Below are 27,777 nucleotides of genomic sequence, written 5' to 3' on the forward strand. Positions count from 1 at the left end.
AACCTAAACACTTTATTCACCCATAATACACATTCACTTAACATTATGTGACCTAAAATCTACACTATCTCCTTGTGTGTGGGATCAAAAGATTACACATGTCCAACTAGTAGTCTAATAATTCAAATCAATCCACAACTTCAACAAAACAATCTTAAATTGAAAATAAAACCATACTAATAAATGTTCTAAAATCATAGTAGTATTTATTAAATGTAGTATATTTTAAGAAATGTGATTAAAAAAAATTAAATTAACTTTAAATGATTAATCAAGCAAACTAAAATATATCATCAAAATCAATGTACAAATTTATTTTAAATATATTATAAATAACTATTTTAATACTTTTATATATCTAAAAATCAATGTATAAATCAATTTTTAAATTTTTTGTACTTGAAATCACTATTTATATAAATATTTAATATTATTAATGTAATAATATTTATACAAATATATTAATAAATAACATTTTTCTTGTACAATATTACCTATTTTTTATTTAACTAAATTTTCAAAAAAAATACATTATAAAGATTTCCACATTTTTTATTTAATTATTTTATATATAACTATTTTAAATATATAAAAGTGTTGAAATATTTATTTATAAAATAATTAAATAAAAACATTAATTTATACATTGATTTTTAAATATATAAAAGTATTAAAATAGTTATTTGTAAAATAATTAAAATAAATAAAACTATACGGATTGGATCGACCATTCGTATGGTCCATATGAATTCTCATTTTGTATGTACCATACAGATTGCCAATGCGTATAGAGTTAATGTAGTTAAAAAAACAAACACACAATTAGGGAGAAGGGGTACTCACGGCGATAGCGAGAGGCGAAACCACCAAGAAGATGATTTACTGTGATGAATCACAAATTGAGCATCATCCACAGAACGATGAAAATGAACGAAGGGGAAAGACTTATGACGTAACAAGGAGGAAACCCCAGAGTGACAATCACAATGGTGTGTGACGAGAAATCGATGTATTTGAGTTTTAACTAAAGAATAATTTAAAATTTTCATTTCAATTATTGGGTGTAAAAGATATTGAGGTGGTGTGATACAAGACGAATAACCCTAGATTAAAAAGGCTATGGACTCTCACTCTCCCAAATAACTATTGAACCCATTACCTAATTACTCAACCCAACCCAATCTCTTAATGTCAAATTTTCTAAAAAATATTTTACAAAATAGCTTTGAAAAAAATTAAAACACAATCAAACATATACATATCCTTTCACCTGACCAAGAGTCAACGGTACTGTTTATATACTCCTTGAGAGGAATATTGCTAGGCAAAAAGAAAGGATATGATATAAAATTAGTAGTCCCGAAATTATGCTACATAATGCCAACAGGGCCAACTTAGATTATCATCATCTACACATTCAAAAGTAAAAGTAAGGTATTCACAGTAAGATTTGGTGTAATTTTGGCCGTTGGAAAAATTTGTAAGTACTAAAAAAAATGTTATTAATTGGACAAAATTTAAATAGTTCAACGATAACAATATAAATGGACAATAAAAAAATTTAACAATCAAACTTAGAATAAAATAATAATTATTTTCAAAGTTGAATAATACTTAAATAATAAACATTCAAACAACAAACTAAATCAAAACGCATAATTTGAAAAATAAAAAAACCAAACAAAATCAATAACTTGATTTTTCTACAATTTTCAATTTTATGCTTGGTTTAATTCGATTGTCAACACCTCTATTCAGAAGCTCAAAAAAAGTAAACTACGTGGCAATTACATGTATACCCTTCCAGGTGTGGTTGCAAAACAAAAATATAGAACCATTCTTACAGTCACAATACATAGAACCCAACATCATCACACCTGAAATAAGCTAATTGCTCAAAAAATTTACAATTCCAATTGGCTATGATCTGTTACAGATAATATTTACTCTGAAACCTTGGTTTTCCCGGACCTGTAAATTGAATAACAATCATCAATTTCACAAATGATAATTGAATCAAAACCCTAAAGAGCATAATCAAAATGAGCACAGTACATAAGACAAAATCTAACAACGCCTTTACTACAAAGTAAACAACGATTTGGTTGTCTTTTTCCTCTTCAAAAAAAAAAAAACTACAAAGTAAACAACGTATTCAGCAAATGCAAGTAACACAGTTCATTCCCAAAGGGCTTGAAGTTTGCAATTACTAACCTTGCTTCCTCCAATTTTTCAATCACGTCTTGCATAGCATATATTGTCATCTTCTTCACCTGTTTCAGAAACAGCAATCAAGAGGGAAAGGCTACATAAAATCACAGAACAAGACTGTTGACACGCAAACATAAAACAACTGCTTGCAGTGCCATGTTTAGGTCTTACTATTTCAATAAATTAATTCTAGAACGCATCAAGTTTGTTACTTCTCAGAACCACATTTAATAAGCAGGAACTACACCAATCATAAGCCATAGAAAATAGCTCACAATTTGGTCTCTCCTAGCCACAGGCATTAAAGTCAAAGTGTAAAAACTGATTTCCGCTGCCCTAAACAGTCCTTCAGAACAATATGACGTCAAAAGGACATTGAATTTGAAAGACCAACATGAAAGCTAAAGTTGACAGTACCAAACAGAATACTTACATTTTTTAAGGATCAAAACGGGTTCAACAAACCCAGTTATTAGAGCTTTGCAGGAAAGTATTTGGCCAGTAGTAAAACACAGTTTTAAGTGGGCAGAAGACAGTTTATGCATTTACCATTGACCATGTGTTTGAGTACTTCCGACATTATGCACCCGCCCATTTATGAAATGCAAATCTTACCCAACAAATTAACTTTATCACATCATTTTTTAAATATACTCCCTCCACTCCTTTTTATAAGAAACAAATGAGTACTCCTTTTTGGTCCTCATTATAAGAAACATAGACTCATTTTGAGATGCATTAATTGCTATTTTTATTTTAGAATCTTGCTAACCAATGTCCTGAGGGCACTGGTTAAAGAACCAAAAGGGAAAAACATTTAATGTGAAAATTATAGAAGAGCAAAAAAAAATCATGGACAATGAAAAGTTTCATCTTCCAATAAAAAAATTTCCACATTAAACTCTTTAACTAGTGATCTAAGAATATTGATTAACATTTATCTTTATTTTATACCATTCATTTTTTGTGAAATCTATTAATAAGGCACCCACTCATTTCTCATGCATTTATAGGTCTATTAGTAATACAAGTTACACTATTGATGGACGTGTAGTATCATTAATGTAACCATTACTTGAACTAATTCATTAAAAGGGCATTTTTGAAATAAAACTAAAATTCATGACATTATTAATTAAATTTAACTTAATTATTTTTTTGGTCTTGACGAATTAGTTATTTGTTTCTTGTATAAAGGATCGGGGATATATCATAATTACCAGAGTGAATTGTTCAATGTCCTAGTAGTTGACAATAGCGCTTGTCAGTCTACAGGTGTAAACAACTAAGTTCAATTCAACAGACAACACTTTTGGATTTGGACAAACATAGTATTAGACGAAGGTTAGCATACAACATTAAAACAAGTATCCTACTGTGAGAAAGAGTTTTCAACCATTAGGTCTCTTTTTTTAATTGATGGTTGAGATTTTCTCTTTTTTTTTATCCTTTTGAGTTTTTGCCCTTTCTTTCCCACTTCACCCTTCGTTTTTTCTTTCTCCTCTTCTTTCCTTCTTCAGGTTAAATCCATTCATCCAAGAGAATGCATGTGCCGAAATCCACAAAATCCCTTCAAACAGTTCCTTGTTGCCATGGTCTCCTTTGATTTGGTTCTCCCTTAACTTTTCCATCTTCCCAAGCTGAACCATGCCATCGCAAAGAACTATTACTACCACATCACAACTCAAGAAACGATGTATGTTGTGAAAGCATAATTTTCTAATCTTATTGATAGAAGAGCATGTGCTCTTAAATAGAATACAAGATAATCTAAAAAAGAAAACTCCTAAACTAATGCTCATCATTGTACCCACTGCCAATTCCTATAATTAAGGGTCAATGATTCCTGGTCATAAATACAAAATATGCAGCTAATCAAATCTCCTAATTATGGGATTTAAATCCTATCTATAAAAGGAAATAAAATTTACAGTGGAATTCTGACACTCCCCCTCAAGTTGGTGAATGGATGTTATCCATTCCCAACTTCCTAACAATAGATTGAAATGTAGAGCCACTTAATCCTTTTGTTAGAACATTTGCTAGCTGATTTCTTGTTGATACAAATGGTGTACAAATTGTCCCATTATCCAACTTTTCCTTTATGAAGTGTTTGTCTACTTCAACATGCTTGGTCCTATCATGTTGCATTAGATTATGTGCAATGTTTATTGCTGACTTATTATCACAGTATAGCTTCATAGGCCCATTCCACTCTATCTTTAGGTCATCTATAATTATTTTCAGCCATAGGAGCTCACAAATTCCTATGGCCATAGCCTGAAATTCTGCTTTTGCACTTGACCTTGCAACAACATTTTGTTTTTTGCTCCTCCAAGTTACTAAGTTTCCTCCAAGAAAAGTTCAATATCCGGAAGTGGATCTTCTGTCATCTATAGATTCAGTGTAGTCAGCATCTGTATAGGCTTCCAAAGTCATTTCCTCCCCTTTTTTAAATAAAATTCCCTTTTCAGGAGTACCTTTCAAGTACTACAAAATGCGATAAACAACTCTAAGATGATTTTCTTTGGGATTATGCATGAACTGACTTACCACTCCCACTGCATAAGCTATGTCTGACCTGGTATGAGACAAATAGATTAATTTTCCAACCAATTTTTGGTAGGAATCTCTGTCCACGGTTACATCTTCAACATATTCACTTAGTATGTGATTTTGCTCAATATGAGTTTCTACTGGTTTGCATCCCAATTTACCAATTTTAGATAATAAATCCAACACATATTTCTCTTGAGAGATGAAAATACCATGACGAGAATGTGCCTCCTCAAGGCCAAGAAAGTATTTTAATCTGTCTGTCTCTTTAATCTCAAACTCTCTTATGAAACACCCTTTTAGGATGTCTATTTTTGCTTAGTCATTCCCTGTTACAAGTATATCATCCACATAGACAATTAGTGTAGTAACTCCCCTTGAAGTTGAATGCTTAATGAACATAGTGTGATCTCCTTGACTTTGTTTATACCTCATTGCCTTCATCACTGTAGCAAACCTGCCAAACTAGGCCCTAAGGAAATGTTTCAATCCATAGAGAGTCTTCCTTAGCTTACAAACCTTTCCTTTCTCAAAGTTAAACCCAGGTGGGACCTCCATGTAAATTTCTTCAAGGTTGCCATGTAGGAAAAAAAAATTGACATCAAATTGCTGCAAACTCCATCCATAGTTAGCTGCTAGAGATAACAATATTCTAATGGTGTTCATTTTTGCAACAGGAGAAAAAGTCTCAAGGTAGTCAATCCCATATATTTGAGTATACCCATTAGCTACTAACCTTGTCTTATACCTTTCTAGTGTCCCATTTACCTTATATTTAACAGTGAATACCCACTTACAACCAACAAGTTTCTTTTCTTTAGGAAGTTCTACCAACTCCCAAGTTTCATTTTTCTCTAGTGCATCCATTTCAACTTTCATAGCTTCTCTCCACTCTTTGCTATCCAGTGCTTCATTAGCAATTTTTGGGATAGTGATAGTGTTTAAATGAGTAAGAAAACTTCTATGATTGCTAGATAGTTTATCATAGGACATGAAGTGAGACAATGCATACCTTGGTCTCGGTGTACATGTTCTAACTCCCTCATTGCAATCAGAAAATCCTCAGCATTAGTGGGCATATTCTACTCCTCCAAAACGAATACCATCAGTTTCAGTTTCAAGGAGTATATTATGCTCTTTCAAGACAATCTCATTAGTTTCAATTTTAGGTATTAGTTCAGAATCTTGCACAGGTTGGATAATAGGTTTTACCCTTCGTGTGTAAACTTGTAGTGGACACGCAGTACTTGGAGTCTGTGTTTCAGTTGTCTTTGGACTCAAAGCAAGGGCAGGGGAAGTGTGTATAAAATTGGAAGAAATGTATATAGTACTTGACTCAAGTATATTGGATTCACTTGAGAAGATGAATGAAAGATTCTTGAACAGATCATCCTTATCTTCCATGCATGAGTTCTCCCCCTAAAGATAAGGTTGGGAAAAGAAACATTCAATTTCAACAAAAGTGACATCAATAGACACAAAGACCTTTTTTGTGGCAGGATGATAACACTTGTATCCCTTTTGGGTAGGAGAGTAACCAACAAATATGCATTTGATAGCTCGAGAATCAAGCTTTCCTCGATAAGGAGAATGAACGTGGACAAAGGACACACACCCAAAGATTTTAAGAACAAGGTCATTTGAAGTTTTAAAGTGTGGGTAAAACTTGGAGAACAGATGAATGGGGCTGCTGTTTTGAAGAGTCTGAGAGGGTAAACGATTAACCAAGTAGGCAACAGTAAGGACAGTCTCCCCCAATACTATTTTGGAACGTTTGTGTGGAATAAAGATGCGCGGGTAACAGCTAGGAGATGCCCAATTTACCATTCAGCCACCCCATTTTGTTGTGGGGTGTGGACACGCGATGATTCATGAACAATTCCATGTTCATTGAAGAAGACAATGTTTGGTTAAAATAATCTTGGCATTATCAGAATGGAATCGTTTAATGGCTGTCCCAAACTGATTTTTTATCATCTGAAAACAAAGTTGGAATAGTTGACTGACTTTGCTTTTCTACTTCAAGAGATACACCATAGATACCCGAGTACAATCATCAATAAAAATGACAAACCAGCCAACCCCAGATATATTTTGAATGTTGGATGGACCCCAAACATCACTATGTACCAAGGAAAAAAGGAACTAACATTCTTTTATTACTTATAGGAAAGCTAACATGTTTGTGTTTTGCAAATTCAAAATCATCACAATGGAATACTCCAATGTCTAGTCCTTAAAACAAGCTAGGAAACAATTTTTAGAGTATTAAATGAAGGGTGACCTAAATGATAGTGACACAACCAGATGTCTTTATTATGGGAAGGAAGTGACTCTGACATCAAAGACAATGGAAGTTGAATCTTAGTACTACATATCCCACGAGCTTCCTCAAGAAGGTAGAGCCCATTTTGCTCCCTAACAAGTCCAATCATCTTTCCTGTTCCCTGATCCTGAAATTTGCAAAGTGTGACAGAAAATGTCACTAAACATTGTAAATCCATTGTAAGTTTATGAATAAAAAGTAGTTTGGCAGATAATTTGGACACATGTAAAACATCTCTCAAAATTAAATCCTAACTTAGGAGAATGTGTCCCTTTCCAACAACTGTAATAAATGTGTCATCTGCAATTACAATTTTTTTATTGCTGGGACAAGGTCTATAAGAGATAAATTCAGTAGAGGAATGGGTCAAGTGATCCATTGCTCCAAAATTAACACATGTCCCTTGTGCAATAAATTGTAGAACACTAAAAGCATAGGCTTAGGAAGTACCTGAGAATGCCAAGGAAGAACTACCTATGTTTATGGGTTTGACTAAAGTCTCTAGGAATTCCCTCAATTTTTTTAATTTCTTCTGCATTGTAATCTATAAGGGGTCTGGAAGAACTGCCTGCTGTAACACCTTACTGACCCAGGTGGGCTTGTGCTGGTTCTCCTTGTTGAGTACCTTTGGTGGTCCAATTTTGGTTCTGATTTGGAGGCTTACCATGAAGTTTCTAGCATTTGTCTTGGGTGTGTCTTGGCTTCTTACAAAAGGTACACCATAGAGAATCCTTGTTCTCTCCTTTGTCGATCTCCATCTTGGGGGCTACACCTCTAGGTTGACTGGTCTACCATTGATCAATCTTCTTTTCCTTTTGTGCAATTAAGGCAGAACTTTCAGTGGATTGAGGCTCCATCATCACCCCCCTAAGTGCTTCTTTTGCTCTGAAGGCATCCATGGTTTCATTGAGTGAGGATAACTCCTTTCCTAGCACCTAAATTCTGACAAGATCAAACTCACTATTTATCCCTATCAAGAACTTATAGATTATGTCCTTCTCTTTGTAACGTTTGAGTAAACTAGCATCTTCTGTGCATTTTGCTTCAAATTGTTCATAATGATCTAACTCCAGCCAAAGATTTTGCAGAGTCTGTGCACACTCACTAACAGATCGGTCTCCTTGTTTCGTAATGGCGATCTTCATCTCAATTTCATAAATTTGAGCAGCATCACCAACCTTGGAATAGTTTTGTTTACAGTTCTCCCACACATCTTTGGCGGTCTTCATGAACATGCAAGCATCGCTCACCTCTGGCACCATGGAATTCCACAGCCACAACATCAATACTACAACTGCTTCATCCCATGCACCAAAAGTATTGTCTGGATTTTGGGGCATCTTTCCCGGTAAGATGATTCAATATCTTCCAATGCACTTGATCCTTGTTAGAATATATGAAAATATCTTGCAATATCCTTTAGAATTAGTTTCCATAATTTCAATTTACTATAAGTTTTATGAATATATCATTGCATCAATACTGACAACAATCCTAAACAACACAACCATCATGAGAATACTTGACACTACCAATTGACCAACAAAAATAAGATTTATGGAGACCAAAATTTCGTTTGGATGCATACAAAATAAAAACCAGCTTTTACATAATAAGAGTATGAAAACAGCTGAAAGGAAAAAAAAAGTTGTTAGGAAACAATCATAAGCTATTAGTCTTCAAATGCATGAAAACTAGTTGTCAGGGATGTTCATGGTTAGGTTATTTGAATAGCCCACCCATAACTAATTAATAACCAATATATAAAGTGGTTATTATAATCAAACCAGAATCAGTTATAAAAAAATTGTTATACAATTGATTATGACTGGTTATGGATATATAATCAGTTAAAAAATATATATTTTTATTATACTTATTATATTTTTAAAATTGATTTTATGCATTAATAATTGTTTCATGTATAATTAAAAATAATGTAAAAGTTAAAACTTTTTTAAAGGTCAAAATCAATTATTATTTTAAGGTATATAACCAGTTATTTAATAGTTTTTCCATAACAATTATGGTTTGGTTATAATAACCACTAGTCTATGTGGTTAATTTTTATAACCATTTTTAATTAACCAGTTATTATATAAACTAGTTAATTATGATTAAGGTTAAATTTTATATAACCAGTTATTACAAGCACTCCATTTGTCCCCGACACAATTTATTTTGCAAACAACTTTTTTTTTCCCCAAACAAGATCGAAGAGACAAAAATATCAGTAAAAAAAATAGATATATCATCAGTAGCCCTAATAGGTAGAGATTTTCAATTTGCTATTTGAATTTTCTGGTGACCATCATATCATCTTACATTGGTCAAATGGGATGTAATAGTATTGGTCATGTGATTTGAAACTTCTGAATAAATGTACCAAGGTTTAGTTATGAAATTAGAATTACCTTGAGATGTTCAAAAGCAAAAAGTGATAACCACTAAGAGTATCATTTGTTGTACCCTTTTAGGAGTGAGAGCATTTGTGTTTGTAGGACTTGAGATTGGGACAAGTGTTGAGGTAGAAATAGGAGCATCATTAGAAGTATGGCAGTTCCTTACTTCTTTGACCCAATAGGGCAAGTTGATATGAGATGTTGTTGCTGCTTGCAATAGTTGCAAAACTTCTATGGACTATCTTTTGCAATAGGACCAAACTCTTTTTAGTTATAGCATTGCTTAGTACATATCCTTGCTCGGTTTGACCTTGCACAACATAAGCCACATCACCAAGAATATTATTGTTAACTTTATGTTTCATTGTTGCTAGAGTGACCATGTGTTGCTCTTCTTAAAAACACCCTACAAACAAATGTCTAGAGAGCATACAAGAACACGGTTTTTTTTTTTTTTATCAGCAAAGATAATGTATTATATATATATATATAAAGAGTACCAGAGGTACTGAAATACAGAAGGGGGTAACCATGATAATGGTTCCATAATCAGACAAAATAATCTGAGAAGGAACCACTCTATAGAAACCAAAGAAATACAAAACTAGTAGCTAAAATTGAAACCTCTACTGGTACAGAAAAGTTTGTCTAATATTGCTGGACCAGTGATTAAAATGTTCTGTGAAGCCTTTCTCATAATTCCTAAGCCAGGTCCAAAGAATGAAAACTGCATCTTCAAACAATTTGTTTGCATCGAAAGACGCATTAGAGAACACTATGCTATTCCTAGTTTCCAAATGGACCAGGTTAGGGCCATCCACCAGCACTGCCACCTATTGCTCCTAACACCATCAGCTTGAAGTCCCATATGTTGATTGAAATTCATTTTTGGGGTGAGGGGAGCAGCTCCTTTTAGATTTATCCATGACATAGCTTCCCACCATAGAGGCTGAATTTTTGTACAATGGAAAAATAGATGTCCTGCGTTCTCCTCTTTGACTCTGCAGAATGGGCATGACATGTCAGCAACCTGCACTTGCCTTCGCTGCAACTTGTGTCTTGTCGGAAGTCTATCCCTAATAAGTCTCCAAACAAAAATTGCTATTTTGCTTGGAACCTTTATGCTTCATAATTTGACAAAACAGTCCTCCTGAGTTCCTGCTGCTGCTCCTTCCATCAGTACCTTGTAAGCACTGTCTGTTGTGTAATGACCTATAGGATTAGCAGTCCATTCCCACACATCAAGTCCATGATGTGGAAAGGTCATATCCTAAATCTCATTGAGGAAGACACCTACTGAATCAATTTCATTATCAAAACATGGCCTTCTCCAAATAAAATTCCACTCCCACCCGTTGTCTTTGTAGCTTCCCATCTGTTGGATGAAACTCTGCTGCTGTAAGGAAATTGAACACAGTCTGGGGCATTTTTCCGCCAGAGACATCTCCCCACATACCCATTTATCCTCCCAAAATTTAGTTTGATCCCCACAGCCCACCTTCCACCGCATACCACTATTAATAATCTAACCCTGAGGGGAATGAATGAGGGCCTTCTTCAAGTCTCTCCACCAAACTGATTCTAAACCTGGTCTATCTGCTGCCAACATACCCTGCCAGCCACCATACTTAGATTGCACTACTCTAGCCCAAAGTTCTCCTTTGTTTTGCATCAGACCCCACCTCCATTTACCAAGCAATGCTATGTTGAAATTGGTGATATCCTTGATGTCCAGACCTCCATTTTCCTTGGATGAAGTCACCGTGTCCCACCTAATCCATGCGATCTTATTTTGGTCAAGCCCTCCTCCCCAAAGAAACCTTCGCTGCAGTCTCACCAATTTATCCACCACTAATTTAAGTGCCCTGAAAAAAGAGAAAAAATATAGAGGAATGGATGTTAGCACAGATTTGATTAATGTCACTCTCCCCCCCATGGAAATGTGTTTCTGTTGCCACTTTGCCAGCTTTCTCTCACACTTGTGGATGATGGGATCCCACATCCGACCTCTCCTTGGATTTGCCCCTAATGGTATACCCAGGTAAACTAATGGGAACGTCAGCAATCCGCAATGTAAAAAGGTGGCTGCCTGTTGCTTCCATTGCTGTGATTGACCGAAAGCACCACAGCTACTATTTGCAAAATTTATTTTTAATCCTGAAGCAAGTACAAACGATCTAAGGATAATTTTAACTGCCATTAGATTTTCCGTGATTGCCTCCCCAAAAAAGATTGTACCATCAGCATACTGTAGGATGCTAATATTCACATTATTGGTACCAACTTTGAAACTCTTGTAAATATTCTCTTCCTCAGCCCTCCTCATCAACCCATTGAAGCCTTCAGCCACGACATTGAACAAGAAAGGTGCCAATGGATCACCTTGTCTAAGACCCCTTTTGGGGAGAAATTCCTCCGTAGGACTTCCGTTCACCAAAATTGAGATAGACGCTGACTTCAAACAGCCCTCAATCCATTTAACCCACTTAGAACAAAAACCTGTTTTTTCCAGCATATATAATACAAAATCCCAAGAGAACCCACTTAGAAGAAAAACCTGTTTTTTCCAGCATAAATAATACAAAATCACAAGAACACAGTTTGTTAGAGACTAAATTAAATAGCCCCAAATTCAAATTGCAATTTCATGAAGAATTGGTTTCTTTTGTTGGTTGCATGGACCTTTTTGATAGCAAAGAGAGACTCTGCAGGGACACCAACAACAATAATGTCAGTATTCAGTCCATAGGTAGTTGTGTGTTCTCAAATTATTATTCAGCTCATGACTAGGGCATCTTCAATTTTCCACTTAGCTAATTGCTCCATGTCATTTGGTGTTGGATCCCTCCCATCAATGTTGCTCCATAATTCTTTTCCTTTAGTAAATATCACTTTTGAAGAAAAACAAGAATCCATAGGATCCAAAAAACACAACCAAGAGCAAGAACATAATTGCACAAGAATTGACTACAGTTCAGAGTTGAAGCTCTGATATCATGTCAAAGATCAAAAGATCCTTTGGACAAAAGCTTGCTGCACTGAGACGTTTTGTTCTTAAATAGACAAAATCAAATCATTTTCAATTATAAGATTATAGGAGATTTCAGCATGGTAGAATCTAGCAATTATAACTTGTTTTTAATAGGTGAATATCATGTTAATAACATGAACAACAAACACAATGAGCATGCAACAAAATACTTACACACAGGTCCAATCCGTTTTGTCACCACTAATTTCTACTTTGGTTTCACACTTAACATACAGAATGCGATTTACATGCTTGATTAGGATTCAAATATAAGTTATACTCCCTCTTATCTCAAATATAAGAAACAAAAAATCCATAAATTTTGGTCTCAAATATAAGGAAATTTCAACTAATGTTACTATACTTAATAAGACCATCTACAAAATACCCTTCATTTAATTGAGATTTTGTTTCCAATGACTCTTTTATTCTTAATATATCAAGTTCCAAAGAAGGATAAATTGAGAAGGAAACTTAATTTCTAAGTGGGATTAACAAAATTAAATGATATTAACTAATTTTCTTAATTAGTGTGAAATTAGTTTTTTTTTTCTTATAATAGAGCCAGGAGGGAGTAAACAAAAAGGCAAGCAATCAGACCCAACCCAATGTTCTCATGCAAAACCATCTCCCAATTTAATTTTTTCCTTAACTCAACATCATACTACCCCCCCCCCCCCCCCCAGGGACCAATATTGTGGATTTTTTTTGTGATCACATCACTCAAATCATTCATAAAAACTTCAAAGCCAAATCTTCCGGGATGTCAGTCAATAGACAATAACATTTCAAATTGTTACACAAACTTGTCCAAAAATTTTATTTGATGCATGGTTGTTATTGTTCATAAGGATTTTCTATTCCGCTACTAAAAACCCTCTTTAATAATTCTACTTAGAATACCTCGCATGCCATCTCCAATAGTCTCGTCCTCAAGTACGTAACCTAACATACACCAGTCCTTCCAATACAAATGAAGGACACGGACACCTTCCCTTCTAGTTTAACCTTTTTAATTTCAGAAAACTTTTAAGCCCAGGCCAGCCATCCTATCAGATTTACCCCATCCAAACAAGGCAATTCACTTTTTGCACTGTCTTCATTATCGTAAATACATCTGAATCCCAATCTTAAGACTGGATGAATGAGCATCAAAGTTTGATGTTTGATTATGTTGTTGACTAGTTCTAACATGGTTAGAACTTGCTTAGCCAAATCTTTGCAACTATTTGGGATAGCATCTCCAATATTTTGCATCTTATGGTTAGAAATGGATCTCTGCATCTCAACATTCATCTCCTCAACATGCGCCTACACTTTTTCCACTTTGAGTTCATCCTTCTCGATGGCACCCAACAAGTCAAACAAAATTGTTGAACTCAAGAAATAAACATAGTGAATTCAGAATAATTACAGAAATAACTTTTTAATACATTAGTAAGTCCCTGAAATTTTTGGAAATTTTTAATTAGATCTCTAAATTAAAAAAAATGTAATTAGGGCCTTGATCTTCTATGATTTTTGTAATCAAGTCCCCTGAGTATATTTATGGCAGCTTGAATCCAACAGAAAAACAACAATTTGTAGTGGTTTTACTCACTACAGGGAGCTAAATACAAAACTTGTAGAAGAGCAAGGACTCATTACAATTTTTTAGTTTAGGGGCGTAATTAAAAAATTTCAAATAGTTCAAAGATCTACTGATGTATTAAAAACAAAATTTAAGACTAGATTTCAGTACAAACATTAACAAACACAGGCATTCCCCCTAGCAAGGAGTTTCCTCCTTGAAAACACCAATAACAATACACTGAGACCTAATTTCCTCTTTCAGGTCTATCAAACCATACATATAACACTGTAGCTAACAAACCATATAGAGAGAGAAAGAACAAAATTTCCTAAAACAACTTAGCCCATCAAAGGCTAACAAAAAAACGAGATGTTACATCTCAAAAGAATGGAGAAGCAAATAAGTGGCAGAATCAAATCAAGAAAAGTAGTTTGGCATACCTCCAATTTGTCCTCACAAGACATGTGGTTTATTGGAAGTGTGCGAAATTCCTCTGTCAAACGAAAGCACTCCCCAACATTTTCCGGAGAGACAAAATCCAATGCAACCTTAATACATGACTGGAAAACAAAGACATATATCATGGATTTTCATGGAGAACATTTTAAATATTACTTTAAATAAAATCAATCAAGCCACAAAAAGTAAACTGGCTTGGGAGCAGAGTAATTTGTGAGAAATCATAGATTCAAATCTCCATGGTGTCAATGTAATGAATGTATATATAAAAAAAAATACAACACAAAAGTAACCAAACTTAAATGTATCAGAAGAAAAAAAAACTTGAGCCAAAAACTTAAATGAATCAGCAGGTTTCACTTCCTTCATAGGCTTGCTTTGCTAATGAAGGACCTAGGCTTAATTTAAGGAAGTGAGCTAACTCAGCTAAGATACTATTATATTATAGTATGTCAGAACCACATCTAAAATCATAAAATACTTGGCATTTTATACACTTCTAGGCAAACAAGGACACATCATACCTACAATAAAGATGAAACAAATTCATCATGTATGATCATTTTACCTTCAGATTTCTGACTTGGTGAGGACAACCAGCTGGAACAAAAACAGCATCTCCTACCTTCTGAATAAAAGTCCAGGGCTCAATTCCTACAAGAAAATATGTAACTGTCAATGCAGAGACAGAATTCAAACCCCTACCCCCATTCAAAATATGCAAATTATGTGTTACTAACCATACTCCTCCTTAAGCTTCCTCTTATGCTCCACAGTCAGATAGAAGGTCTGGTCATGGATGGGGTGAATAACCTACATTACCAAAGGATATGCCCCATTTAAGAAAAAATAAAGTCTAATGAGTGAGGTACTCTCAGACCAACGGTTTATCTATTATTGTCTGCCAAATCAAAACTTCAAAATTGTCAAAGCCAATTACATAAAACATTTATTTGAAAAATTAATTAGCATTTTGGACTGGTAATAACACCATAATGTTTTTCGCTGCTTGCGTTTAAAGAATGGACACAGTAACAAAAACCACTTAATCTCATCTTCAAAATAACTATTCACAACTACTTAATAGCAGCTTTATCCTTCACCCAATCCCTAGTGACATGTATATCTAATGAAACTTTTATCAGAAGAAAGTAAAGGCAATGGAAGAATGCCAATGTTATAAGTGTGAAAATCTCCAAATATTATAAATATAACCTAGCACTCAAACTATTTGGTAGGAACCATGCTTTATTAATGACTCAAGTTGACAAGGAATATCCAATATTAAATTACCTGCTTTAAAGGACAGCAATGGAGATGCCTGAACTCTCTGAAATGCTTCCTCTGATATTCCTGCAATTTAGGTACATCCTGCCTCCGAAAAATATCCCAGAGAGCACCTTCTGAACCATCCCCCCCAGACAACATATCACTTTCTTGCTTTATTTTTACTTTGTCAACCTCTTTAAGCTCTGATTCACATGAAAGACCATCCTCATTAGCAATGGCAATCTCATTACCACCAGAGGGTTGATGGAACTGATCAACTTCTTTCCTATCATATAATTTGCCTTTGTGTTCCATGACTTGGACACTATTTTGCTTGTCCAAAGCATTTATAGTAGAAGACAAATTATTAAGCATGTCAACACTAGTTTCTCTATTTTGATCATCACCAAGTAGCTCCCTTTTGTCTTGTTCAAAGTGCTTTTGTTTCAACTTCTCAATGGCAATGAGATGCTTTGGTTCCAATTTCACTTCAGCAATATGAGTCAACACATTTACCTAAAACAGACAAATTATTAAAAGAAAAGGAAAAAAAAAAAGAAGATACTTCAATTTCTTCATTAAGATGCATGCACTCAGGGCCACATACAGCAATTAAAACAAAACACTTAACAAATATTTGATCAGGAAAAGCTATGAAACAGGCATAAGCATACACTAATTGCAGCTTTCTCTAATCCAAATGCACCATTCATTTCAAGTTCTTAAAGATACTAATGTAATGATCCCACCAATCATAACAAGATTACTTTTTCTAATAATCAATCAATCATTAAAACAACCAGGGCAACAAATTGTCCAATAAGTAGGAGTTTATGGACTGAAGACAATGCACAGAACAGAATAACCATGACATGGAATTTAAGCAACAATCTGCTGATAAGAAACCGAACTGCAAAATAAAATGGCTTATCAAATGCAACAATTTATACATCCTACAAACAATGCACCTTCCAATATGAATCTCTATTTGAAAATAACAGGCCAGGAAAGAGAAAAGAATAGAGCATACTGCATCAGACATATCACAATGGAGCTTAGTCACTGAATCACCACGCCCGAGCTCCTGATGAAATCCGTAAGCAATATACGTCTTTGGCCCCATGTCTGGTTTTAGACAATCTGTTGGCAACTTCACAGCTAAGTTAAGAGAACCTTTGAGAGGATCAGTATATTCCTTGAAGGGCAAGGAAGATATGAACTCTGCACAATGTCGAGGCAAGCGTTCCTCAAATAAATTAGAAGGAGGCCAATCTTTTAATTTCAATATTTGAGGCCAACTATGCCAATCCTCACGAACTTTTGTATACCCAGTAAAGAATTGGTGGATATTAATTTCTCCCTGCATTTAACCAACAACTCAAATAAAAAAATTGCTGAAATCAGCAGCAACAGAATAGCAGACATGTCAAGTAAAAACAGTAAAGAATCATGAATCAATAAAATAAAGCAACATGTTTTACTCTAGTCTGATTACAAAACAGAAAAACAGAATAAATACAATTTGAAAATAATATTTTCAATATCAGCAAGAAACCTAAAATGTACATTTTACCCAACATAAGCTAGATGCTGTAACTAAGCCTAAGAAGAAGACAAACATACCAATAGAAAACCAGAGTGCAAAGACAACAAGAAAGGATCTGGGTAGGAAAAGCAAGAACAGCAAAAAGGGGCAGGGACAACAAACAGAAGAAATTGAGATAAATTTTTAAGATGATACGATATGATAGGGAGAAAAACCTAGGACTCAGAAGATGAATATGATGATGATAACAGCTCATACAGTACCCATTTTCTAGAAAAAGGTGGGAGAGAGCATAAAGCAAGCAACAAGGGCCTAAAGTGTGTTCTGTTGGACAAGCGTTCCTCCTTGGACTGGTATCTCTTTATGACCCAGACAGCAGAACATCTGCATATTGTTTCTCATAGTGGAACTATCCAGCCAAAAATTGTAATTTTTCAGTACTTACCAAAATATTTCTTGGACATTCAATTCTGACAACTATATGGAATTCAATAATTGGAAATATTAAATGCACTGAAACAACTCTAAATCCAGAAGATGCAGTTACCAAATTCAGGAAACATGTAGGAAATTCAACAACATAAAATTGCTAAAATTAAGTTATTCTCTATTTGCCATTTTCAAGAACAGTGGTTCCAGTTAAAATAAGTACCAACATTAAACAATCTAAACATAAGCTTCACAAGAATGAATGTGAGCAATGGAATTTGTGCAAAAATCCCTCAAAGTTCAAGATTGAGAAATTAAACAAACCTCGCACCAATCTAAGCAATCAATTGCCTTCACATCCAAATGTTGTTCATGCTTGGTCTTAGTCATCTGACGGAATGCACGCCACATGACAAGTGGTTCCCAGCTTAAACCAGATGTTTTTGCAAGCACGTTGCTGACAATGACAGGCTCCCCCTTTTCCCAATGCCACTGAAAATGCCTTAAATCCTCATCCTGTAGATCTACAGCCCTAGGACAGTATAAATAGTTGTCCCTGGAATCTGCACGAGAAGCAACCTTCCTCATATTATTATATCTAACATCTGTGTTTCTATCAAGCCTCAAACACGAACAGAAGTTGTCAGGGGTCTTAACTACATCTTGAAGCTTGTATGCTTGTGCTAGTTCGTTTGCTTTATGCACTAAATCAGTGATAAAATGTTGACCTAATATGCTTCTCAGTTCAAGAAAACCATGGTTACATTCATCATTGACTTTTGGACAAGGAATGCTACCATTACTTTCTGCATGCCACCCAGATCTTGACCACTCACGAACTACAGTCTCAGCAACAGCATTTGGTTCATTTTGTTCAACAGCATTTGGTTCATTTTGTTTTACACTTATATTTTCCTCACCATGCAGGTAATCACGACCTTGACAGACAAACTCCAACATAATTGGATCTGCACCACCTACAAGCTGGCCAGTTCGAAGCTCGCGACAACAGATGAGACAAAGGTCGAAAGAGCATTTTGTACAGCTTCTGTGGTAATCAAATATTGACGTTTTGCAGTTGTCACTACAAGAGAGAGCGTTAAGTTAACAACTAAAGATACCAGGATAACTGGGGGGGGAAAACAAAAAAAAAAAGTGAGAAACATCCCAACCAGTACACACGCTCATCTTTATCAAAATTTGCCTGTGCTACATTTAGCTCTGAGACTGAGAGCCCTGTAGTGCACATCCCAAAAGCAAATTATAAAATGAAAAAGATATGGAACTTGTACTGAACTCAGACTGAAGCATGAGATACAAGCATAAGTTATGCTGTCCCAGTGCATACAAGAAAAATAGTTCAAAGTAGATAAGTGATCCAAGATTGAGAGAGAGAGAGAGAGAATTAATTCTAAGGAACCAAACCAAGAAACATTCACAAAACAAACAACATAATAAGAGGGGGAACAACTATAAGAAATGGGTTGCAACTTGTAAGTTGTAACAGTCAGGCAATTCAAAAGGTCAAAGCTTATCAATTACAATAAAACAGTCATGGCATCACTTCAAAACAATGGTTTAGTTGTGGTAGCATAATGTGTGTTGTAACAAACAGGCACCAATCAAATCTAGTTTTGCTTCAGCATCAAATTCATCTCTTTACAGAGAAACGTCAATTCACATATTAATAACCTCAATCAAGAGTCCTAAAGGATAAAAAATACCCCGTATCTTGGCTTCTGTCTCATTCTCAATCATCTGTTCTTCATCCAACAGCCTTAAATACGGAAGAAGTACTTGCAACAAATGCATAGAGAGTTCAATCTTCTCATTTTCATTGGTTTCTTCTTTTTTCTTCATTTTCTACAGTAAACCAAACAGTAACAATCAAATATATAATACAGAAAACACAGGAAAACCCAATCTAGAAGGAGGAAAGAACTAACTTTAATAAGTTGATTGGATCTCAAGCATGCTTTGCAGTTGCAATTACCACGGCACACAGGGCATGCCTCAGCAATATAATCCTCTTTCAAATGAGGATACCTTAACAAGACACAGAAAAAACATCAAGGATTGATAACACGGTCAAGTTATCATCGTTCAAAACCAAAACTTGCAATTTTTGCAAAAACTTTTCAGGGTATTGATCTTGCAATTGTTTGAACAAACTAAGACTTTCTCCCTAACATAATAAATAGTAGCATATAAAATTTAGCGTGTGTAATTTCTAGAAACTCCCCATACAAATTATTAAAAGCATGGGTAAACAACTGAACATTGCATTCCTACATGGACTTGCTGTTTCAATTATTATTTCCGATTATCTGTTTAAAATCTTACAGCACAAAGAATATGTTGAGACGCCTCCAGATTGGTAGCAGCCAATGCAGTGGGGACACAGAGAGAAACCTCATATAGATCTTACCCATCCGAACAAGACATAAAATACCAAGATATTATAACTGACATAGAAAGAAGAGAGAGAAAATGAAAGAGATGCTAAGTTATACCAATTTTCTATACAGTGTACACAAAATCTTTTCCTCTTACAACGTGTGCACCTCACAACCCTGCCTTTATCATTTCTCTGACATTGATGACACATTAAGGACTCCTCTTCAATCCACTGCTGATTCAGAAACAGAAACATGACCTCAAATATAAGCTAAACGATGTTCCTAGTAAAGCCAAACTCAAACAAACAATCATGTTTTTTGTTGAACAGTAAATCATGTCACCTTAGGATCTCTCTTGTTGATTTTTGGCATTGCCTCTTCTATATTGACTCTAGGGGCCCTAAGACTATATTGTTTCTGAATGCTACTTCCTGAAGAATCCACAGGCATTTCAAACTCACCATCATCTTCCTTAAGCATCTTTCTTTTACTTCCACGCCTCATATCAGGTACCCCACCATTTTCGGCATGGTTAACGTCTTGAACATCTTTCTTCTCCAGCAAATTTCCCTCTAACATCTTTTTTTCCATGTCTTCCTTCTCCTTCTTACTTTTTCTGCCACGCTTCTTTGGCACACCATCTACAACAGAAGAAGAACCTCCTACTCCACCATTTTCACCATGGTTTTCGTTTTGAGCATCTTTCTCCTCTAATATCTTCCTTTCCATGTCTTCCTTCTCCTTTTTACTCTTTCTACCTCGCTTCTTTACCACAGCTTCTACAACAGAAGAAGAACCTCCTACTCCACCATTTTCACCGTGGTTTTCGTTTTGAGCATCTTTCTCCTCTAACATCTTTTTTTCCATGTCTTCCTTCTCCTTCTTACTTTTTCTGCCACGCTTCTTTGGCACACCATCTACAACACAAGAAGAACCTCCTACTCCACCATTTTCACCATGGTTTTCGTTTTGAGCATCTTTCTCCTCTGCCATCTTCTTCTTTTCCATGTCCTCCTTCTCCTTTTTACTCTTTCTTCCACGTTTCTTTTTCGCACTTTCTTGAACAGAAGAAGACCCTCCTACTCCACAATTTTCACCGTGGTATTCGCCTTGAGTATCTTTCTTCTCCGACAAATTGCTCTCTAACATCTTTTCCGTGTCCTGCTTCTCCTTTTTACTTTTTCTGCCACGCTTCTTTTTCACAACAGAAGAAGAACCCCCTGCCCCATCACCATCTTCCTCAGCAAATTTCATTCTTTTGGTCTCACTCTCACACTCAGCATCAATATCCAAAGATTGTGCTTTTTGCTGAGTGGGGTTTGCATCCACAGGAATAATGGATGTGTTCCCTTGCCGCTTCTTCCTTCCGGGCGCCATGGAATAGAGAGAATCAAGTTTTTGTTTGTTTGTATTGGCAGAAAAACAAGACCAAAATGATGGTGAAAAAGGTTCGGCAAAAACAAATTGTGAACCCTAGTTTAGTTAGCTGGTTGTATCTGTCTTGAGTCTTGATTATATACTGTTACACGACACACAAGCGACACGTACCAAGATTATTATGGAGTGAGAGGGAGGTTTTCAAATCAGGCGCCAACGTTAAATTTGAGGAAATGTTTTCCGAATTCAATTAATAATAAGTTGGAAGTGTCCAAGAAAAAGTAGTGAAAAGAAGTACCAAAATTGATGTTTCTCCTTTTGGGTGATGTGTCTGAAAGTCTCAAAGGAACTACTATTTGAGCCTGCAAGGAAAGTGTCTTATTTCAAGGTATCTCTTGCGCTTCCCAAATCTCTTTACTCGTTCATTCTTTCGCATGATCTCTCTTACCCATAATCTTTAAATTACTTGTAATCATTTTACCTAATTAAATCTCTTTTTAATTATATTACTTCATTGTCTGTTTGCATCAATTTTCTTGGCTGGTAATTGCTGGAATCTTGGAAGGGATTGCAACAGTGTCGTGATGCTGTGTTTGCGGAATGTTTGGGCAATAGGCATTGCACAATAAAAACTATTTTTTCCCCTTTCGTTCATGAAAATTAAATAAATGTATAGGCATTGCATAGTCATATACTCATATGTGTGTTTTGCCCTTTAAAGAGAATTATCATTTAGATGGAATTTTTGCATGCCCTCTCACCGGTCATCGTTTAGTAAATTTTTTCTGATAAGGGCAACTCTAGGAAGGGTTTACCAATATTCTGTTAAATATTTGTTTTATAATTTAAAATTTATAAAAATATGTTAATGATATTAATTCAGTTTTTATAAAATAAATTATTTATTTTAAATCTATTATGTAAAATTAGAGTTTTTATCTTTCTAAGATTTTGTTTTAATGGATCAATGCAATTTATTACGATTGTTTTGATACATGTAAGTTGTTTAAGTTTGTTTTGATATCTATAAGTCAGTTTTCAACGTCAAATTTGTTTGTTGTTGTATAAAGGGGTCTATGCCTATATATATATATATCTCTATCTCTCCTCTTTGGAAAACACACAAACAAAACAACAATTTGATTTCTTCTCCCTAAAATTTTCTCTCCATCCTCCTATAAAAACTTATTTTTTGAGAGCAAGTCATTGGTATTCAGAAGGTTCGGAAATTTTTTCACTTCATACGATCGAAACCAACAGGTTACCGTATCTTGGAAGAGAAGTGCAATCAGATTTTCTTACAATGGGAGTGTTTTCTCTCTAAGGATGGTGTTTACACGCTTCAACTCAAACTAATTATTTCTTTTCCTAATTTATTTTTTCATTGTGCTTATTTTATGATATGGTGCATTGTTGATTCATGTTCTCCCAATTAAAGTTATTTTGTTACTATTATTTGTTATTTAATTCAAGGCTGTGCATTTTCTTGTTATTTATTTATTTCATTTTATTTTAATTTTTCTAGCCGTCTTAGAGAGAAAAACTACTTTCTTCTTGCATAGTCTTTCTTGCAGTAGCATTCTGTTTTACCAAAATATCTGTCATGGATATGATTGAGTCCCTTTTTAATAAGCCTGAAAAATTAATGGATGAAAAGGCAATGTATTATGCTTCATTAAAAATGTTTTTATTATATTATTTCATTTCTTTAAATTTTAAATTAGTGGGAGATTGTGGAAAATATTTTCTTATAATTTAAAATTTAAAATTAAAATATATTTTTTTTATCAATTATGTTTTTTAAAGATAAAATGCTTTTAGAATTAGTTTCTATGAAAAAGCTAAAAGTATCCCACTACTTTCACTCCTATATTAGGAAGCTATCTTTTACTTGGTCAAATTCTCGTGTGAACATTACAAGTCTTTAAAATTAAGAAGTTTGTCGTTTGGTTTTTATAATTTCTATTGTTTAACGTTATTGCTATTGTTGCAAGTATTTTGTTACTACACATTGGTGATTGGTTGTCTCTATATATGTACCTCCTTGTTTAAAAAAAAACATGTAAAAATATAACACACAAAGCAATAAAATGAACATTTGGGTGAAGTTTTATATTCTGCATGTCATATTCTTAAAAGAGTACCTTATAAAAAAATTGAAAAAAAAAACCCTTATGGGTTATGGAGAAAAAGAAAACAAAATCTAAAATATCTTAAAGTGTGGGATATCTAGTAAAGGTTAATATCCTTATTAATAAGAAAAGAAAAATTGGACCAAAGACAAATGATTGTTTGTTGACTATTCTTTACATAGTACTACTTATAGATTCTTGATTGTTAATTTAGAAGTGTTTGAAATTTCTAATGATATTGTTATGAAATCTAGAGATGTCACTTTCTTTGAAAATGTTTTTCCTTGAAAAATAAATTGTTAAATTTTTATATGGTTTGAAACAAGCTCTAAAGCAATGACACAAAAGTTTGATCAAATTATTCTTTCATATGGTTTTCAAATCAATAATAGTCATAAATCTATGTATGTTAAACAATTTGATGACAGTGGATGTGTCATTTTATGTTTGTATGTGAACGACATATTGATATTTGGTAGTAATATGCATTTCATAAATGATGTGAAGACTTTCTTGTCTAAAATTTTTTATATGAAAGACCTTGATCCTGTAGATGTGATTTTGGGTGTTAAGCTTATAAAGAAAAATGATGGCATGATTTTAACCTAATCACACTATATTGAAAGCTATTGAAGAAGTTTAATTATTTTGATGTGAAACATGTGTCTACTTCTTATGACTCATCCATCAAGTTAAAGAAAAATTTGAGTAAAGGAATTTCTTCACATAAATACTCTCAAATTATTGATTCTTTGTTGCATTTGACAAACTTCTATAGGCCTGACATTGCATATGTAGTTGGTAGATTAGAAAGGTATACTAATAATTCTGATCATTCTCATTGGATTACATTAGAAAGAGTTTTTAGATACTTAAAAGGAATCATTAATTATGGCATTCATTATACATGTTTTCCTGCAGTAATTGAAGGGTTTAGCGATGCAAATTGGATTTCTAATTCTGATGAAACAAAATTGACAAGTGATATGTTTTTACTTTAGCTAGTGGTGCAGTATCATGAAAATCTGCTAAACAAACTATTATTTCATGTTATACTATGGAAGCATAAATTATTGTTTTAGATACTACTACTAGTGAGGCTGAGTTTCTTAAAAATTTGTTATGTGATTTGTCATTGTTGAATAAACTTATACTTTCAATTTCAATGCATTGTGATAGTCAAGTTGTTATATCTAAAGTTACTCGCAAAATTTTTAATGAAAAAAGAAGACACTTAAGAGTGAGACATAAGTCTATCAAAAATTTTGATTTCTCATAGTGTCATTTCTCTTGACTTTGTCAGGTTAGAAAACAATATTGCGGATCCACTTATAAAAGGATTGACGTGTCAACAAGTACTTGAGTCATCGAGGGGAATGAGACTAGAGCCCATTATTTAGTTACAACAATGGATACCCGTCTTCGTGTGATTAGTGATCCTATGAATGGAGTTCAACAGGTAATAACGAAGTTGCTTGTTAACTAAAGTACACAAAAATAAAATTTTGTGGAGTTGTTCCATTTCTCATTCCAATGATGAGGTGTATTATAAATTGTGGTAATATTAAGGTTGAGGTATTTATATATGTGTATTTTTGGTAAAAAAAAAATAAAATACCTCTTAATGAATCTTATGACAATTATTGTAGGGGTGGGGGTCACAAACCACTTTTTGAGGATTCACCTAGTGAGTGTAGTGGTGGGACCGCCACTGTGAGATATGAGTTAATCTCTAAGTGACGCTCACGAAACAAAATACACGCACAAGGTCGTGTAACGCGTTACCACTACTTAGAACCTAATTGAACTCCAATATTGTAGGGGTTGTGTACTAAAGTCCGATTAAAGAATGTGTAGTTCAAGACAATTAAGTCACTACATTTTTTCTCGCGTGGAAGTTCATAAACACTATGTACAAGGCTCAAACCCGGAAGGTTCCTTATACTGAAATACAATATCACATGCTCTTTCTCTTACGTTTCTATACAAATTATTTTAAAATATATATATATATATATATATATATATATATATATATTAAAATTTTAAATTATGTGGAGGAATGTTAGTAAATATTTGTTTTATAATTTAAATTTATAAAAATATGTTAATGATATTAATTATGTTTTTATAAAATAAACTATTTATTTTAGGATCTGTTACGTAAAATTAGATTTTCTATCTTTCTAAGATTTTGTTTTAATGGGTCAAATGCAATTTGTTACGTTTGTTTTGATCTCTGTAAGTCGTTACGTTGTTCTGATATCTATAAGTTGGTTTTCAACGTTGTTGCATAAAGGGATCTATGCCTATATATATATATATATATATCATCTCCAGAAACACACAAACAGAACAACAATTTGATTTCTTTCTCCCTAAAATTTTCTCTTTTTTCTCTTATAAAAACTTATTTTTGAGAGCAAGAGCATTGATGTTCATAAGGTTCGAGGATTCTTTCGCTACATACGATCGAAACCAACGGGTTGTTGTATCTTGGGAGAGGAACACAATCAGATTTTCCTATCAGTATAGTGGGGTGTTTTCTCTCTAAGGATAACGTTTACGCGCTTCAACTCAGACTAATTATTTCTTCCCCTAATTTATTTTTTCCTTGTGCTTATTTTATGACATGGTGCATTGTTGATTCATGTTGTGCCAATTAAAGTTATTTTGCTATTGTTATTTGTTATTTAATTCAAGACTTTACATTTTCTTCTTATTTTTTTCTTTCATTTTATTTTAATTTTTCTAGCATATCCAACGTTAATCAAATGATGGAGAGATAGAGTGCCATATAAATTTGTTTTTTGGGTAATGCCCTGTTCAAATAATCTTCTCCATAAATAAGTGCTTAGACACGGGTTTATCCTAACCTACTTGAGTATTTTGATAACCATCAATAGGAGATTCAGAGGACTTATATATGTTAAGACTTTAACACAAACGTCTCCCAGATTGAGTGGTTAATTGTTTAGCTTTATTTTTTCTTACCCAATCTTGAGTGTGAAATAGCTATTAGATGTAATGGGATGTTATTCGATAAGTAGAAGGATACATGGTCATGGGTCCTTTTCTATTAAGTGTGAACCATTTTGCTTTCTGGTCTTACATTGTCACTATTTGGGTTTTAAAATTAAATAAATATCTGCATTTTACATACATTGATATTGTATTTCTATCCTGTTGAAGTCATCTCACACTTTTGTAATGGCAAATCAGATCGTAGCACCGATATTATATGGCCTCCTCAGAGCATTCTGGAACAGTCCTGCTGGTCCCAAAACAACTCACTTTTGGGGACCTATTGCCAACTGGGGATTCGTGGCAGCTATGTATTGGGAATAAATTTGTATGCTCAAGATCAAAGTCATCATGTAATCAATTCTAATTTTAATAATAAAGTATCATTTTATTTTCATTGTCATATTTCACTATTTGATTAAATAGTCCATTTGATAATGTTCTTGATTAAAGACTTGTTATTATAATAGAGATTATGATAATGAGAAATAAGTTTGTTGTAATTTTAATCTAAATCGTTCTTGATCATAAGATTATTGTAAATAAGATATCAATAATCTGGATAGATTAATATATATGTGATAATATTTATTGGATAAATATTAATAGATCTCATTTATTAATTTGCATATATAGATGAGTCATATGTTGATGTGATCATTGAACTAACTCAATTGAAATTTTCTAATGGTTAAAATTTAACATAAATTGTTAATAGAAAATTCTCAAGAAGGTATAATAGTTTTCTTTGACCTGAGATTGTCATAGTAATTAACAAGTTATTTGTTGTATTTTGATTCCGGACACCTAATGCTTTAGACCACTTGTTGAATGAATATTGGATATGATTAAATACATGTAAAATTAATGATTAATTAAGAAGGAATCCATCAACTCTTGGTAATGAGTTCGAGCTCTATGAATAAAATTATATATTGACCAGGAAAATTAAATGAAAGAAGAAATGAGTTTCTTAAGTCATGATGAGTTAATTCAAAAGGGTTTAACAGTAATACCATACTCTAGAGTTAACCCAAAGCTGT

At 33.8% G+C, this 27,777-nt stretch overlaps 1 protein-coding gene and 1 long non-coding RNA gene across 9 annotated transcripts; one reads left to right on the top strand and one right to left on the bottom strand.

The window, feature by feature from the left end:
* Nucleotides 1-1,733: 1,733 nt before the first annotated feature.
* LOC112997634 (lysine-specific demethylase JMJ25) lies at nucleotides 1,734-22,319 on the bottom strand. 8 transcript variants are annotated; one of them, XM_041013208.1, is made up of 15 exons: nucleotides 21,877-22,018; nucleotides 20,544-21,720; nucleotides 20,316-20,434; nucleotides 19,749-19,848; nucleotides 19,527-19,665; nucleotides 18,975-19,038; nucleotides 18,127-18,886; nucleotides 16,858-17,187; nucleotides 15,852-16,343; nucleotides 15,299-15,371; nucleotides 15,127-15,212; nucleotides 14,540-14,659; nucleotides 7,052-7,220; nucleotides 2,215-2,273; nucleotides 1,734-1,971 (listed from the first exon to the last, which is right to left on the bottom strand). In XM_041013208.1, exons 2-14 carry the CDS (start codon nucleotides 21,576-21,578, stop codon nucleotides 2,233-2,235), a joined length of 3,528 nt encoding a protein of 1,175 aa, XP_040869142.1. In that variant the 5' UTR covers nucleotides 21,579-21,720; nucleotides 21,877-22,018; the 3' UTR covers nucleotides 1,734-1,971; nucleotides 2,215-2,232. The 8 variants fall into 8 exon arrangements, 7 of the variants coding, with proteins under 7 accessions (XP_040869142.1, XP_040869143.1, XP_040869141.1 ...); XR_005890257.1 differs by lacking the exon at nucleotides 7,052-7,220 and adding an exon at nucleotides 9,508-9,805 and having other exon boundaries at nucleotides 20,544-21,958; XM_041013209.1 differs by having other exon boundaries at nucleotides 20,316-20,431; nucleotides 20,544-22,319.
* Nucleotides 21,835-27,030, top strand: LOC121174279 (uncharacterized). Its single transcript, XR_005890258.1, has 3 exons — nucleotides 21,835-21,966; nucleotides 25,014-25,169; nucleotides 26,933-27,030. It is a non-coding gene; the product is annotated as an uncharacterized lncRNA (long non-coding RNA).
* The last annotated feature ends 747 nt before the right edge of the window (nucleotides 27,031-27,777 follow it).

Source organism: Glycine max, chromosome 20, assembly GCF_000004515.6.
Source record: "Glycine max cultivar Williams 82 chromosome 20, Glycine_max_v4.0, whole genome shotgun sequence".
In the NCBI taxonomy this organism is placed as follows: domain Eukaryota; kingdom Viridiplantae; phylum Streptophyta; class Magnoliopsida; order Fabales; family Fabaceae; genus Glycine; species Glycine max.